Genomic DNA, 16382 nt, shown 5'->3' with positions numbered 1-16382 from the left:
CCACCACGTGCAGAGACCTGCCATGCTGTGTTTGTCAAGAGCCTCAAGCTACTTCTCCCCCAAAGATGAGGCTAGAAGGTTCTGGTCACAGTTTTATTGCACAGTGGATGTGTGATTTCTTAGCTGTGAGGCAAGCAGAAGGTCTGGGTGAGTGGGCAGGAGCAAAAAGCCTGGGAGGAAGGCAGCTAGGGAGGAGGTGGGGACTTGCCCCTACAGTTGGGGATAAGATGGAGCAGGAGTCGTCGTCGCATTCATGTCACCCCATGGTCTAGCTGCATGGGAACCCTTTGGCTGCTGGTTTTGCTGAGGTGTATGGGCAGGGCCCATGTCCATGGTCCCAGCTGTGCTGCCCTTGAGAGCCAGGGGCTGTGCTGGGGCCTCAGATGTCAGGGGTCCCTGACACGCCCGAGGCCTTAAGTGCAGTGTGGCAGAAGGTGGAAGTAGGCTCAGAGCTGGGCCAAACCTCGGGCGTCTGTGAGCACGCAGTCCTGTTGGGAAGGCTCGGAGGCACAAAGCCCTGGTCCCGCACTCCGCTCAGGAGCATCCACCATCTGCTCAGATGGGGCAGAGGTGGGGCAAGGCCATGGAGGTGGGACAGCCCAGGCCTGGCTCTGCCCCTCACCCTGCAGTTGGCCAGCCTGGCCTGGGTCTGGAGAGCAGGGATAGGGTGGGGGAGGGGCCTGGCCCAAGACAAGGGCCAGGGTCACAGGCCAGCTGCCTGAGGAGTGCCTTGGAGTACACACCTTGTCAAATTTCTTATGGCTGTAGACCTTGTTTTTGTTCATGAATGTTAGCAAGATCCAGTCGCACAGGAAGGAGCCCTGAGGCCAGCAAGACAGATGCATGAGGGCCTGGCACCTGCCCCCCATCTCGCCCCGGCACACACCCATCCCCAACCTTAGTGTGCTTTTCTTACCACCCCAATGGAGGTCAGCGCTGTGGCCAGGTTAATGATGGTGGGAATCAAGCTGAACTTCCCAGCCTGGGGGCAAAGGCACTACCTTAGACAGTCAGGGGTGGGGCCCAAGGGAGGTGTGGGGTGTGGTAGGGGAGACCAAGACTGGGTCGGCCGGATCCCATGTAAACAGGGTGGGCTGGCCTACCTGTCCGTGCACGATGACATCAATGCGGATCCCATAGGCTTTGATGAGTGTGCGGGTAATGCTGCCATTTATTTTGTAATACTTGGCGAACCTAGGGCAGAATGACCCAGAAGCACGTCAGTACCTGGGATGGGATGACCCGGGTGCAAGAGCGCTGGGAAGCATGACAGCGGGGTGCGCCCATTGCCCAATGGGGTGGCTCCAAGACCATCAACTACTGGCGTCCCTGGGCCTTGGGGCACCTGCCCTGTTGGTTCTTGGACCTCCATAGCCAGTGCAGACAAGGAGCCAGCATCCAAAGGCCAAGATACCTGAAGTTGTAGCCAGATGAAGCTGGGATGTGCTTGGGGTCCAGCCTCCGGAAGGAGTATTTGGGGTTGCACTCTGACGCTGAAAGGTCCAGGTCACAGTCCCAGTTGATAATGACCCCAATGACACCACCCTGCCCAGAAGTGGACACAGAGATGGGTCAGGACGGGCTCACAGGGGACTTTCAACAACCCTGGGGTCCTACTGAGGTTGCCCATGGGGGTGCATATTCTGGGCACCCTAGGCAGCTCAGGGCAGCTCACTGGGGAAGGGGGCTTATTGAGTGCCCTGCTTCCAAGGCACAAGGGGTGCCAGCAGCCAACTGTGACCAGAAGTCAATAATTTAGCAGCAGCCACACACCCAGATGGGTCAGCTGATCTTGTTTCTCTTTCCTCTACCCGAGCAGGGCCGGGGCTGGCCAAAACTGAAAAGGAACTGCGCTGTAACGAGACCCTTTGTATGCAGGTGACAGCCAGCACCTGGCCAGACAATTGTCCTGCCCGCTCTCGGGCACCCTCACCGTGTGTGCCAGCTCTGTGAAGTTTTCCCCTGCCTGCTCCACGATGTAGCCCAGCTTGAAAATGGGGCAGTAGAGGTCAGAGACTTCATGGAATGTGCAGTGCTTCAGGTAGCCACCCTTCCGGTTCTCGATGTTGCCCCTAAGGACAAGGCCCACTGGCATCAGATGCTGAGAAGACATGCACCCCCAAACAACACATTCCAAGAGGCAACTCCCACCCCAGCCCACCCCTTGTCACCACACCCTAATGGCTCTTACTTGGAGAACTGGAATTTGGGGTAGTGGATGCTGTTCTTGATGAGGATGGTGAAATTGGGGGCCATCGTACCGAGAAATTGGCTGAGGAGGCAGACTGGGCGTGTTTAGTCTCCCCTTCCACAGCCTCTCCCAGCCTCCCAGCTGCTTTGTCCTTCCCTTCCCCCTCCCCCAACGCATCCCGACTCCCCCGGTCAGTGAGGAGAAAGGAGCGAAGAAGTTTGGTCCCAGGTGGGTGGGGTCACCGGGCGCGCACACCTGACTGAGGCCCCGTCTTCCACCGGGCACCAGCCCGACACCTCGCAGGTCTTGGAGGACCCGTAGTAATAAGGTACGCAGCGCCCGGTCCGCAGGCCTGCGGGCAGACGCGCGCTCAGGTGGCGAGGGGCGCGGCCCGCCCCCACCCCCAGCTGGCGCACACTGACCGTTTCCCAGCATGTCCAGCTGCCCAGCCACACAGCCCTCGTCCGAGTCGCAGGTGGCGTTGCTGACCCTCATACTCTAGGGAGGAGACCGCTTGCTCAGGAGCCGGACAGGCGCAGCTGACCAGGCAGGGCCCCTCCCATCCCAGCTCTGCTTTCGACGCAGCCTCACCTCGGCGCATGTTCCGAGGGTCTGGAAGGGGGTGACCTCAATCCTGGTGATGATGCTGAACACGCTGCCTCCCTGGGCTCAGAAAGAAGGGACGGTCGGCCGGCGGGGCAGCTCGGCCACCGATCAGTCCTACCCTCGTGGTGCGCGGGGTGCAGGGCGGGGCCCGGGTTGCGCACCTCCGGTGGTTTCACGTACTCCTCCACGTCCCACACTTTGTGTTCTGACAAGGTGATGCCCTTGACCTTGGTGATGACGGAGCTCTCGGGGCCCGTTTCGCTGTCCTGGTAGCTCTTCTGCACGATGAACACGTACCTGTGCGGACGGGCAGGGCCGATTCTCGGGACGATCCTGGGACAGGACTGGGACGTCTCCCATGCCGAATGAGCTCGACTCCGGCGGGAACGAGGCTGCGTCACCGCCTCTCGAGGGCTGGGTAGGCTTTGCGGGGGCCCGAGAAGCCAGCCCGGCGGTCGCCCGCGTTCTCCATCTCCTGCGATCCGTTCTCCCTGCTCATAGCCCAGAGCTGCCCCTCCAACCTGGGACTTCCGAGCATCCTTGGCCGCGAGCACTCCCCACCCTTGTGAACCCGCCAGACATCCCCTCCCGCCGGACGCCCTACGCGCCCCCTCCCCGCGCCCGGCCCCGTGCGCACCCACCACACGAAGTAGAGCAGGATGAGCAGCTGCACCGCGCGGTACACGATGCCCAAGCGCCGGTTCTTCACCACGATCACCTTGGGTGTCTCGTAGTCCCAGAACGCGGACCAGCAGCTCTGGGCCAGGCGTCGGGCCGCAACCGCCCCCGTGGGGGGCTTGGGCTCGGCGGCCGCCATGGCCCGGAGCTCGATAGGGCTGGGAGCAAGGGTTGGGGGGCTCCCGCGCGCCGCCTCCTGGGCGTGGCCTCGCGCGCCCCGCCCTATCCCGCCTCTCCCTGCCCCAGATCAGTCCCTAGCAGCCGGGGCGCCGGGCGGAGACGCCCAGCGCACCTGGCAGGTGTCACCAGGTAGGACCCCGAGCCGGCAGAGCCCGGGTCGTGGCAGCCCTCGGACCCAGCCCGCTCAGACAGGGCGTGGAGACGGACCAAGCCCTCGCGTCCCTCGGAGATCAGACACTTAAGACGCGGGAGGAAGACGCCCGAGCACGGCCCGCCTCCTCGGCTTCTCCACTGGTGTCGAATGTGCAGCGCGCATTAAGCCCGAATAGCAATTTCTTTAAAAATAAATATATGTATATCCCCAATGTTATTGAGATACAATTGGCATGTGAAGTAGAGTTTAAGGTGTACAAGGAGATGATTTCCCAAGGGCAACCCTTGATTCGCGCCCGCGGTTCTCTGCAGCTCGGCAAAGACACCCCTGCCTCCAGGGTTCACATAAAAATCTGGATTTCTTTCTTTCCCCAGTCTTCTTGCTTTTATCTACAGACACACCTCAGCGCTGTTCGGTTCTAGCCTCTTCCTCCACCCAAGCGCCCAGCCTCGTTTCTCACATGGATTTCGGCAATAACTTGACACTCCAGGTTTCTATCCATTTCCGACTCTGTTGTGCTTTGTTTTTGTTTTTACTTTTTGTATCTCTACCCTCACTTCATTGGAGAAGGCAATGGCACCCCACTCCAGTACTCTTGCCTGGAAAATCCCATGGATGGAGGAACCTAGTAGGCTGCAGTCCATGGGGTCGCTAAGAATCAGACACGACTGAGCGACTTCACTTTCACTTTTCACTTTCATGCATTGGAGAAGGAAATGGCAACCCACTCCAGTGTTCTTGCCTGGAGAATCCCAGGGACGGGGAAGCCTGGTGGGCTGCCATCTATGGGGTCGCACAGAGTCGGACACGACTGAAGTGACTTAGCAGCAGCAACTCTCACTTCATTAGTTTGGATCAAATCTCAGATATCATAGTGTTTCACAAATGAATAATGTCACATTTGAGATGAAATGCACGCAGCATTCAATTAACTGTTTTAATGAACAATTTGTTGAAATTTAGTCCATTCACAATAGTTTGCAACTACCATCATCTACATCTAAAACATTTTCATCATCACCAAATAAAACCCATGCTTAACAAGAACTTCCTATTCCCCTATCCTCCCACATACTGACAACCACCAATATACCTTGTCTCTCTATGATTTACTTGTTTTGGATATTTCAAGTAATGGACTCAGAATCTTTGCCTTTTTTGTGTCTGACTTCTTTCATTAGCATGATGATTTCAAAGTCCATCTGGGTTGTAGCATGTGCCAGCACTCCATTCCCTTTTATTGCAAAATAATATTGTATTGTATGGGTATTCCACAATTTATCTATTCACCCAATAGAGGTTTGAGTTTTTGTATTTTATATTTTGTCTAGTGTGACTAGTGCTGCTATGAACATCTATGTACAAGTATTTGAACACCTACATTTAATTCTTTGTCATATATACCTAGGAGTGGAATTTCTTTTTTCATGGTAATTCTGTTCCGTATTTAACTTTTTTAAAGAACCACCAAAATGTCTCCCAAACAGCTGGGCCATTTTACATTCCAGTTAGCAATATACAAGGATTCCAATTTCTGCACATTCTTGTAAACACTTGTTATTTTCCACTCACTTTGAATTGCCATCCTACTGGGTGAAATTATATAATTTATTTGGATTAATGTCTGTTCAAGTCCCTTGCCCATTTTTCAATTGGATTGCCTTTTCATTATTCAGTTGTAAGAATTCTTTATGTATTCTGGATAGTAGACCCCTATCAGATATATGATTTTCAAATATTTTCTCCCATTATTAATTGTCTTTTCACTTTATTGGTGATGACCTTTGATGTACAAAAGTCTTTAATTTTGATTAAGCCCAATTTATCCTTTTTTGGTTTTTTTTTGTTTCTTTTGCTTTTGAAGTCATTTCTAAGAATCCATTACCAAATACAAGGTCGTGAAATTTTGCCCCTCTTTTCTTCTAAGAGTTTTGTGATTTTAGACATTATATTTAGGTTACTGATCCATTTTGAGTTAACTTTTGCATACGATGTGAGGTAGGGGCTCCAACTTCATTCTTCTGCATGTGAATATCTGGTTGTTCCTGCACCAATTGTTAAAGAAACTATTCTTTACCTACTGAGAGTCTAGCACCTGTGTGGAAAATCAATTGTCTCTGTCATAGACAACTGATTGAAGACAGGAGGACTGAAGACAACAATTGAAGGCAGGAAGAGAAGGGGATGACAGAGGATGAGATGCTTGGATGGCATCACTGACTCAACGGACATGAGTTTGAGCAAGCTCGGGGAGTTGGTGATGGACAGGGAATACTGGCATGCTGCAGTCCATGGGATTACAGAGAGTCGGACATGACTGAGCGACTGAACTGAACTGATAGGCATAGAGTTTATTTCTGGTCTTTCTGTCTATTCTATTCCATTGTTCTATCTGTATGTCCTTATGCCAGCACCACATTGTTTTGATAACTATAGCTTTATGGGAAAATTGGAAAATGTGAATCCTCCAACTTTGTTCTTCTTTCTCAATATTGTTTTGGTTATTCAGTGCCCCTTGCAATCCCATATGGATTTAAGGATCAGTAGTACCATTTCTGCAGGAAAGACCATTGTAATCTTGATAGCGATTGCATTGAATCTTGTTTGCTCTGAGTAGTAGTATCTTAGCAATATTGTTTTCCAATACATGAACATAGGATGTCATCCCACTTATCTACATCTTCTTTCATTCCTTTAAGCAATATTTTGTCATTTTTATTATACAACTCTTTCACTTCCTTGGTTAAATCTATTTCTGTGTAATTTTTTTGGATGCTACTTTAAGAGAATGATTTTCTTAATTTCTTAATTGTTCCTTGATGGTGTGTAGAACCACAACTGATTTTTATGGGTTGTTCTTCTATCCTGAAAATTTGCTGAACTCATTTATTAGTTCTAGTAGTTTTCTTGTGGATTCTTTGGGACTTTCTGTATATAAGATCCTATTTTAAAATGGATAACCAACAAGGACCAACTGTATAGCACAGGGAACTCTGCTCAATGTTATGTGGCAACCTGGATGGGAGGGGAGTTTAGGGGAGAATGGATCCTGAGCCCCTTTGCTGTTCACCTGAGACTATCACAACATTGGTAACTGGCTATACCCCCAATACACAATAAAAAGTTTTAAAAAAGACCCTATCATCTACGAACAGACTTCTTCTTTTCTGACTTGGAGGCCTTTAATTTTTATTGTCTGATCTTTCAGGCTAGAACTTCCAGCACAGTGTGGATGGCAGTGGCGATAGCAGGCATCCTGTCTTCTTCCTGATGCAAGGGGAAAAACTTTCACTCTTTCACCATTGAGCGTGATGTTAGGTGTGGCTTCTTCATAAATGCCTTTTAGCACGTCGGGAAAGTTCCTGCCTTTTACTACTTCTCTGATTGTTATCATGAAAGAATGTTGGATTTTGTAAGAAAAATTTTTTCTGCATCAATTGAGATAACCATGCACTTTTTACCCTGGATGCTATTAATGTGGTACATTGTACTGACTAATTTTCATTGTCGAATTACTCTTGCATTTTTAGAATAATTCCCACTTGGTCATGGTGTATGATCCTTATAATATGCTGTTGGATTCAGTTTTCTGGTATTTTATTGATGATTTTTGCATCTATATCCATGAGGAATATTGGTCTGTAGTTTTCTTTCTTGTATTGTCTTTGGTATCAGTGTAATACTGGCCTCATAGATTGAATTAGAATGTGTTCCTTACCCCTCAATTTCTTTAGAAAAGGTTGAGAAGGATTGATGTTAGTTCTTCTTTAAACGTTAACTTTTAAAAGTTAAAAAAGAAAGGAACAGATCCCAACTCATCCTACAAAGCTAGTATTATTCTGTGGGAAAAAAAGGAAGACATGACAAGAACAGACTAATTCCTTAAAATATAGATGCAAAAATTCTCAAAAACTAGTAAACCAATAGTTAATTTAATATCTAAAATTTAATAATGTCTTTATTATGTAAAGGTAGATTCCCTCTATGCCCATTTTCTGGAGGTTTTTTTAAAATCATAAATGGATGTTGAATTTTATCAAAAGCTTTTTCTGCAGCTACTGAAATGATCATATGATTTTTATTCTTCAATTTATTGATGTGGTGGATCACATTGATTGATTTGTGTATATTGAAAAATCTTTGCATCCCTTGGGTAAATCCCATTTGATGGTGGTGTGAAATCCTTTTAATGTGTTGTTGGATTCCGTTTGCTAGTATTTTGCTGAGGACTTTTGCATATATGTTAATCAGAGATATTGGCCTGTATTTTTTTTTGTTGTATTTTGGTGATATCTTTTGTCTGATTTTGATTTCAGGGTGATGGTAGCCTCATAGAATGAACTTAAGAGTGTTCCTCCCTCTGCATTTTTTGAGTTTGAGAAAAATAGATGTTAGCTCATCTCTGTGATGAGCTATCAAGCCCTGGAAGATTTTAATCACTAGTTGTGATTAAATAATTCACAAGTTTTAATTTTGTTCCTTGTGATCTGTCTGTTCATATTTTCTATTTCTTCCTGATTCAGTTTTGGAAGGTTGTACTTGGCTAAGAATTTGTCCATTGCTTCCAGGTTGTCCATTTTATTGGTGTGTAACTGCTTGTAGTATTCTTTTATGATCCATTGTATTTCTTCAGTGTCAGTTTAACTTCTTTTTCATTTCTAATTTTATTGATTTGAGTCCTCTCTCTTTTTTCTTGATGAGTCTAACTAAAAGTTTATCAATTTTGTTTATCTTCTCAATAAACAATCTTTAATTTGATTTTTGCTATCACTTTATTTCTATTTCATTTATTTTTGCTCTGATCTTTATGATTTATTTCCTTCTATTAGCTTTGGGTTTTGTTTGTTCTTCTTTGTCTTGTTGCTTTAGGTGTAGGGGTAGTTTGTTTGACATTTTTCTTTTTCCTTGAAGCAGGAATGTATTGCTATAAACTTTTTACTTAGAAATTTTTTGCTGCATCCCATAGGTTAGCTGCAGTCTATACATTTAAAGTAGTTGCAGCTGATATAAGCTAGTCTAAACTGAACTAAACCGATCTAAGCCAGTTCAAACCAGCCTAAAATCAAAATTGGTCTAAATCAGATCAAACCAACCTAAACCAAATCAGACCAGCCTAATCCAGATCAAACCAGTCTAAACTAGACCAGAGTGGTATAAGTCAGTTCAGACTGGTCTAAAGCAGTCCAAACGGATCTCCTCTGGGACTCTGGTTGATATGTGTTTGCTTCAGTCAACAATAGTGTCAATTTGTCCCTTGACAGAGGGGCTGCCCGTGCTGCCCTGGTCAGCTTCCCCTCACAGACAGCTTCCTGTCATTTCATCCTTGACTCTGCATGTTCCCTTGCCTCACTGAGATGTCCAACATGTCACAGTCACTGTTGTTCCTCACCCTGAAGTGGACAACTTCTTCCTGGCAGTGAGAATCTCTGGAGGGATGAGTTGTGTGGACAGCTGCAACCTTAACACCACAGCAATGAGCAGGACCTGGCCAGCACTGCCATGTTTTCAGGGTGGGCAGAGTGGGTGAAGATATTTGAGACCAGGAAAGTTGTGCACAGTACAACCAGAAGATGAGGGGACAGTGAGGTTCCCTAGGGGTCCAACATCCTGAGAGAAGACTGTAGCATTGGAGAAGGCAGAGACTTTGAAGCAGAGGGAGAGAAATGTGAAAAGTGGGCCCTGAGTGTGAATCAAGTATAGTGAAGGCAATCTAAGAGGAAAGCAAGTTCAGGAAAGAAGAGCAACACAGAAGTTGGAGAGTACAAACAAAACAGCTCGGGGTGCATGTGGAAAGGGTCACATCAGAGGGAGGCTAGAGGTGAAGAGGACAAAAGAGGGAACCCCATGACAGCAGAGGTCTTTCCAGATTCCCAGCTGAGGGAGCCACAGCTTCATCCAGTCTGCCACCTGGGGAGTAGTGAGGATAAGGTAGTTGCATGTGCACGCTAAGTCGCATCAGTTGTGTCCCACTCTTTGCAACCTTATGGTGTCTGTAGCCTGACAGGCTCCTCTGTCCAGGGGATTCTCGAGGTAAGAAGACTAGAGTGGGTTGCCGCACCCTCCTCCAGAGGATCTTTCCAAGCCAGGGATCAAACCCACGTCTATTACATCTCCTGCATTGGCAGGTGGGTTCTTTACCACTAGCACGACCTGGGAAGCCCACCAAGGCACTATATAACTTAATAATACTTCATCCTTGATTGGGGCTTCCCTGGTGGCTCAAATGGTAAAGGACCCACCTGCAATGCAGGAGACCTGGGTTCAATCCCTGGGTCACATAGATCCCCTGGAGAAGGGAATGGCAACTCACTCCAGTGTTCTTGCCTAGAGAATTCCATGGACAGAGGAGCCCCGAGGGCTATAGCCATGGGGTTGCATAGAGTCAGATATGACTGAGGGACTAACACACACACACACACACACACACACACTTCTTGATTAATAAAATGATCAAACAAGTCCATTGCCTTAAAACTCCATACAGCACTTACAGTCAGATGTTTCTTTTTTGTACAAAGACCTGATCATTAATTGACCTTGTGTTCCACCTGGTAATGCAGTGTAGAACTAAAGATAGACCAGGCTTCGCTGATGGCTCAGTGGTGAAGAATCCACCTGCCAGTGCAGGAGACACGGGTTTGATCCCTGGTCTGAGAAGACTCCACACGCTGTGGAGCAACTAAGCCAACACACCACAGAGCTTGTGCACTGGAGCCCTGGAGCCACAGCTACTGAGCCCATGCTCGGTGACAAGAGAAGCCACTGCGATGAGAAGCCCTAGCACCACGACTAGATAGTAGCCCCCATTTGCCGCAACTAGAGAAAACCCCATGCAGCAAAGAAGACCCAACATGAGTAAAAATAATTTAAAAAAAAAAGGACAGATAGTTTTGAATCTCAGTTTTACCTCATGGTTGATATGATTTATGGCATGTTGCTTACTCCACCTAAGCCTCAATTTCCTTTTTTTTTTAAATGAGGCATTTAAAAAATTGCTTATGAAATTATACAGTGCTAGGGCATGATAGGCTTGCAGTGTTGTCATACTTAATATTATTTTGCATTTTCAGCCCGAATTCAGAGATGCCTCTTCACAAAAGGCATTGTGGGAACTTCACTGGGCACAAAATTGGATTTTCTTTACAACCAGCAGCCTAATCAATCTTTATTCTTCACTTTGGCCTGCGTTCTTGGCCTGTCTAGTTCTCCCTCTCCTCCCTATTTCCTGCCTCTGATGTTGTCAGCGTTGGTCTCTCTCCAGTGTTGAGTTTTGTCCCCTGTTGTGGCCACTGTGAAATGTCAGTCGTCTACTAGTGGGAACGCCTGACCAAGATTCACTAAGAAAGCTGACTAGCTGCCTCAGAAAAAGGGGAAATTCAGAGCTCATTTCAGTGCTACTTTCTATCTGCTGGCTGTAGCTTTCTCATCCTTCCCCAAGAGATCAGTGATCACAATCCCTTTCTACCCACAGACTTCGCTAATCCCTTATTCGTATAAAGTCTGAATGTCCTTCAACCCTACTGAAAGATTTAACATGTGGCTATTTTACAGATCTTTTCTCATATGGACTAATGTAAACTGATGTACCATACCTTAGCATAGCATTGGAATTTCATCGGAGGTAACTAATCAGGAGATCCAGTTACTAAAATGAAAGAAATTATCCTTCAGATTGTAGGCTTTTAAAATTGGTGGATCATTGACAGCAAATATTAAATCAAACTTCTTATTTCTCAGTTTTCTTCTGAAAGATCTCAAAACGTTTTTGGTTGACCTGTAAGCTATGACACTGATGTCATCTCTGTCTCGCACCACACCCAGCAGCCCTTGCTCCAGTGCATACACTCTCAGAGATCTGTGGCCTCCAGTACATTTAACAGAGTGAGTAACATGCTTAGACTAACCCCACACCTGGCACAACAGCCCACTTGGCATAAAATACCATATCTCATTACTGAGACCAGAGTAAAAAGCTCATCCTCTTATAATTGACAAACCCCTGAGAGTCTCAAACTAAGTAACTCTTGGTCATAGCTTCTGACTGTTTTTGATCTTGAACATCAGGTTTTGCTGGTTCAAAGTGTTTTCTTCTGTGCTGAAGTGACCCTTAATTGTTCCATCACGTGTATCCCATAGCGTACAGGATTTCTGCTTTAGTCTTGTCATAATGATTAAGAACAAGATAAAGTAAGCAAATATATTAAAGATGAAAGCTGTTCAAAGTTTTCTTATTAAATTTTAGTAACATAACTAAAACAAAACAAAATTAAAAAATAAAACATTCCTGGATTTCCCTCATGGTCCAGTGGTTAAGAATCTGCCTTGCAACACAGGGGACACAGGTTTGACCCCCGGTCAGCAAACTAAGATCCTACATTCTGCAAGGCAATGAAGCCCGCGTGCCACAGCTAGTGAGTCATTAAGCCACAACTAGAGAGTCTCCACGCCAGATGGAAAGATCCTGTATGATACAACTAAGATTGGAGGCAGTCAAATAAAAAGTTAAATAAATAAATATTAAAATATTTCTCTGGCATTAAAATATTCCTCACTGTCCTGTTTATTTTTATAAATTTAACATAAAATGTGATGAAAGCTTCCTTTTCAGCACAAGCCATAATTTTTTAAGATTTATTTATTTACTTTATATTTTGGTTATGGTAGGTCTTTATTGCTCTGTGTGGGCTTTTTCTAGTTGCAGAGAGTGGGGGCTCTTCTCTAGTGTGTGGGCTTTTCATTGCAGTAGCTTCTCTTGCAGAACATGGGCTCTAGGCTCAGTGGTTGCAGCTTTCAGGCTTAGTTGCTCCATGGCATGTGGGATCTTCTCGGAGCAGGGATTGAATCCATGTCCCCTGCATTGGCAGGTTAACCACTGGATTACCAGGGACGCCTACATGTCATAATTCACATGTCTATCGCTATGGTGATGTGCTTTTAGGGCTCTTTCTACTACAAGGGGCACGATTGGAGGCTGGTCTTTTAGAAAATAGAAAGAAATACTTGTGATGATGAAAACTCATAAGTTTTCTACAGCAGGATAATCTAACCAAGACAGAAAGAAAAAAAATAAATGACATTCCCACTTTGTGGTAGACCGTTCTCAATGGGCAGTGTACATCCAGGTTATATATTAACCAGACCTCTTCAAAGCAGGAGGAGGAAATCAACCTTTGAGAAAAGTTGGTCTCCTTCTTCAGATGATAGTATTGTGATTCTAAGATTAACACTCCTTTTTCATCTTGTAAATGGATCTTTCATCTTTTTCAAGGGGTCACATTGACCAAAAGCTTTTTCTGTACATGCGTAAATGACTAAAACAAAACTTTTGATGAACTGTGCACAGTTCCTTGTCTCAAAATATATCTATAACTCTTGATCAATGGAGCAGTTCTCAGAGCTTCTGATAATGTTTCCTAGGTTATGATCTCTGGTTTGGCCTGAATAAAATTCTCTTTTCTTTCTCTTTAGCTTGATTGTTACTTGATTCTCTTTGACACTTGTTATCCTACACGTGAATTCCATCTGTTCTGGCAAGATCTAGTCTCCCTTTGTGACTGGTTTCATGTCCTTTGTACGGGTTTAGTGTAGTATCAGCCTTCTACCAGTAGGCAGATTCATTTTTTGTGTACTGTCAAATGAGGTTGTTCTAAGTGTGTGCTTATGCTTAGTCACTCAGTCGTGTCCGACTCTTTGTGACCCCAAGAACAGTAGCCCACCAGGCTCCTCTGTCCATGGGATTCTCCAGGCAGGAATACTAGAGTGTGTTGCCATTTCCTTCCCCATCTAAGTGTGTAAGACTGATCAGTCCCATTGTTAATTCCTCGATTAAATGGATGCCAACTTATAGGTCCTCTTGAGTCACAGCCAGCTACACTGGATCCATTGTTTGTAGAGAGTATTTTTCTATGACATGGAACTAATGCAACTGGAGTGATGACCTTTACAAAGTCAATTCCAAGAAAAACAGAAGGTGGAATGTGTGCAGTCCCATAGCACTTAGGACATGGGACATTAGAAACTGAGCAAGCATTACATGAGCCAAAAGTCCCCCTAGCTGACAGAATGTGGACAAGCTTTATTTATTATTCATTTTGAATTACCATGTTTATCAGAATTGTTGGCTTAATGCATGATTTGCAATTAAGCAGAAGGTCCCCACTCCAGAAGGAGGACCAAGCAGCATTCTAGAAGTAGCTTTGCCAGAAATAAAATGGTATCTTGCTCACTCTCTGACTCTTACTCCTACTTCTCAGTTAGGTTGGCCCCTAAATAAAAGAAGGGTTCCACACACTGGGACCCTTCTAATGAGCTTCATCCTATTCTTCCTGAGTAAAAAGCTGTATTTGGAGATTACCTTTGTGTGTGTGCATGCTCAGTCACTCGGTCGTGTCCAACTCTTTGTGTCCCCATGGACTGAAGCCCTCCAGGCTTCTCCTGTCCATGGGATTCTCCAGGCAAGAATACTAGAAGGCTGCCATTTCCTTCTCCAGGAGTCTTCCTGGCTCAGCTTATCAAAACTGTGTCTCCTGCAGCTCCTGCATTGGCAGGCAGATTCTTTACCACTGAGCCACCTGGGAAGCCCTACCTTTGTGTGGACACCTTTTGTTTTTCATACATAGGGTAGTAGGCAGATATAGTGAAATATCATCCAAAACTTTTGTTTTTCTTCTTATTGTTCTCTTCATATGACCCTTCCTCTGGTTAGTAAGAGGCATCTGTGCTGTCTTGAAGATACAGGTTGTTAGTGTTTCAGGTCATTTTCTGCATCAGTCTTTGGTCGTTTCTCTGACTCTGCTGACACAGATATTTTCTGCCTCTCTTTTCCTGAGATTTGTCTGTTACAGTGAATCTTCCTGAATACATGTATGTAGCAAAATTCCTAAATGTTTGTGTTTGTAGTTCTGTGCCAGCTCATTTATTAACTTAAAAGCTAATCCATTCCGACTGACATCATCTAATCTGGCTTGATTTAAATTTCAAGTCCTGGTGCTCAAAAGAGACAAATGAGCCTCCAGCTCAGATGTGTCCCAGCACAGATTCCCTGGAGACGGTATCTGTCGGCTCACTGTGATAACCACACACAACCCCTTTAATTTAGGGGCCAACCTGACTGAGAACTAGGAGTGAGAGAGAGTGAGCAAGATATCCATTTTATTTCTGGCAAAGCTAAGTTCTAGAATGACGCTTGGTCCTCCTTCTGGAGTGGAGACCTTCTACTATCTCCCCACTGAAGTGTACAGACTCACCCACTCACCCACTCACCTACAGAGCTAACTAGAGGATCGTAGGTTGTGAAGGCTCCAGATAAGCGGACAGCGTGAGGTGGACAAAGAGTGAATAGTAGGCTGGCCAGGTTGAGGGGGAGAGCCAAGAGCACGGGTCCCTTAAGAGTTGTGGCTGACACCAACACCCACCCCTGCCTGAGGCCAGCGGATGCAAGTCTCCCCTCAGCACTGGTTGTTTAGTAGCAAATTGTTTAGCATGGACACATGTTTGTGTTTTTTTGCAGTTTTTTTTTTTTTTTTTAGTTTCTTTTTCTTGTAGTTGATTTCTAGCCTCTCTGTCTCTCTCTTTTTATATCAGATCAGATATATATATACACACATATATATACATACACACACACACACACACACACATATATATAGTGATGGGTGGTTTAGTCGCTAAATCGTGTCTGACTCTTGTGATCCCATGGACTGTAGCCTGCTAGGCTCTTCTGTCCATGAAATTTTCCAGGCAAGAAATTGGAGTGGATTGCCATTTCCTTCTCCATCTTCCCAACCCAGGGATTGAACCCATGTCTCCTGCACTGTAGGCAGATTCTTTACTGCTGAGCCACCAGAGATCCCCATATATAATCACTTTGTTGTACACCAGAAACTAACACAACATTGCAAATCAACTATACTTCAATTTTTTTTAATGGTTTAAAAAATTAAAGAAATTAGTCTTAGGAGGATTGAGTCCCATAAAGGTTTCTTTGTTTGTTTTTTTACTTAAAAAGTCATTTTACAAGTGAAAAAAATCAAGTTATTAAATTGAATTCTAAAACCTTTGGTAAAAGGCAATGCTACTCTCTGATAAGAATAAAAATAAAGCAAGAATAGAATTTTTTAAATGTATACAACAATCAAGTTATAAGTAAAAGTTCAAATAAATTTCGTTTCCTAAATAGCTTTATTGAGATAAAAGTCACAGGTTATACATTTCACCCATTTAGAGTATATAATTCATTGTTTTTAGTATATTACAGAGATCTGTTTTAGACTGTCTTCCTCATCCCTTAAGAAACCATATTCCATGGCCAGCAGCCACTCCTCACCCTCTGCGACCTCCCTGAGGGATAGTGGCTACTCCTGGGTTTCAGCCCTGGGAGGATCATTCCATCTCCTGTGCTGACCAGGCATCTCCGGGGGTGGTGCTGGCTCCTGGCCTGGGTCCTCCTGGGACTCAGTGTTGCGAGGAAGCCATATGGGGGAGGTGCCCCAGCTGGTCCAGTTCCAGCTACCTTGGTGGAAGAGGCTTCATTTCAGATCACTTCACCAGCCTGGCACAATCTGACTGCCCTTT

At 45.6% G+C, this 16382-nt stretch overlaps 1 protein-coding gene across 3 annotated transcripts; it reads right to left on the bottom strand.

The window, feature by feature from the left end:
* Positions 1-79: 79 nt before the first annotated feature.
* P2RX2 (purinergic receptor P2X 2) lies at positions 80-3678 on the bottom strand. 3 transcript variants are annotated; one of them, XM_027567136.1, is made up of 12 exons: positions 3439-3673; positions 2959-3094; positions 2783-2854; positions 2614-2689; positions 2447-2543; positions 2192-2272; positions 1934-2072; positions 1415-1545; positions 1104-1194; positions 917-982; positions 744-821; positions 80-551 (listed from the first exon to the last, which is right to left on the bottom strand). In XM_027567136.1, exons 1-12 carry the CDS (start codon positions 3612-3614, stop codon positions 447-449), a joined length of 1248 nt encoding a protein of 415 aa, XP_027422937.1. In that variant the 5' UTR covers positions 3615-3673; the 3' UTR covers positions 80-446. The 3 variants fall into 3 exon arrangements, with proteins under 3 accessions (XP_027422937.1, XP_027422936.1, XP_027422938.1); XM_027567135.1 differs by having other exon boundaries at positions 80-821; positions 3439-3676; XM_027567137.1 differs by lacking the exons at positions 2614-2689; positions 2783-2854 and having other exon boundaries at positions 80-821; positions 3507-3678.
* Between the last annotated feature and the right edge of the window lie 12704 nt (positions 3679-16382).

The sequence above is a fragment of the Bos indicus x Bos taurus genome, chromosome 17 (assembly GCF_003369695.1).
Source record: "Bos indicus x Bos taurus breed Angus x Brahman F1 hybrid chromosome 17, Bos_hybrid_MaternalHap_v2.0, whole genome shotgun sequence".
Taxonomy (NCBI): Eukaryota; Metazoa; Chordata; class Mammalia; order Artiodactyla; family Bovidae; genus Bos; species Bos indicus x Bos taurus.
The sequence above is the reverse complement of the archived record's forward strand: the minus strand, read 5'-3'. Positions and strand labels throughout refer to the sequence as shown.

What these genes read in the sequence shown, in the direction of transcription:
- P2RX2 (XM_027567135.1), bottom strand. Translation starts at nt 3,614, where the DNA reads ATGGCGGCCGCCGAGCCCAAGCCCCCCACGGGGGCGGTTGCGGCCCGA. An exon ending in GAAGACGGGGCCTCAGTCAG is followed by an intron (nt 2,273 to 2,446) that starts GTGTGCGCGCCC and finishes CTGCCTCCTCAG; the next exon opens with CCAATTTCTCGGTACGATGG. An exon ending in CCCAAATTCCAGTTCTCCAA is followed by an intron (nt 2,073 to 2,191) that starts GTAAGAGCCATT and finishes CCTTGTCCTTAG; the next exon opens with GGGCAACATCGAGAACCGGA.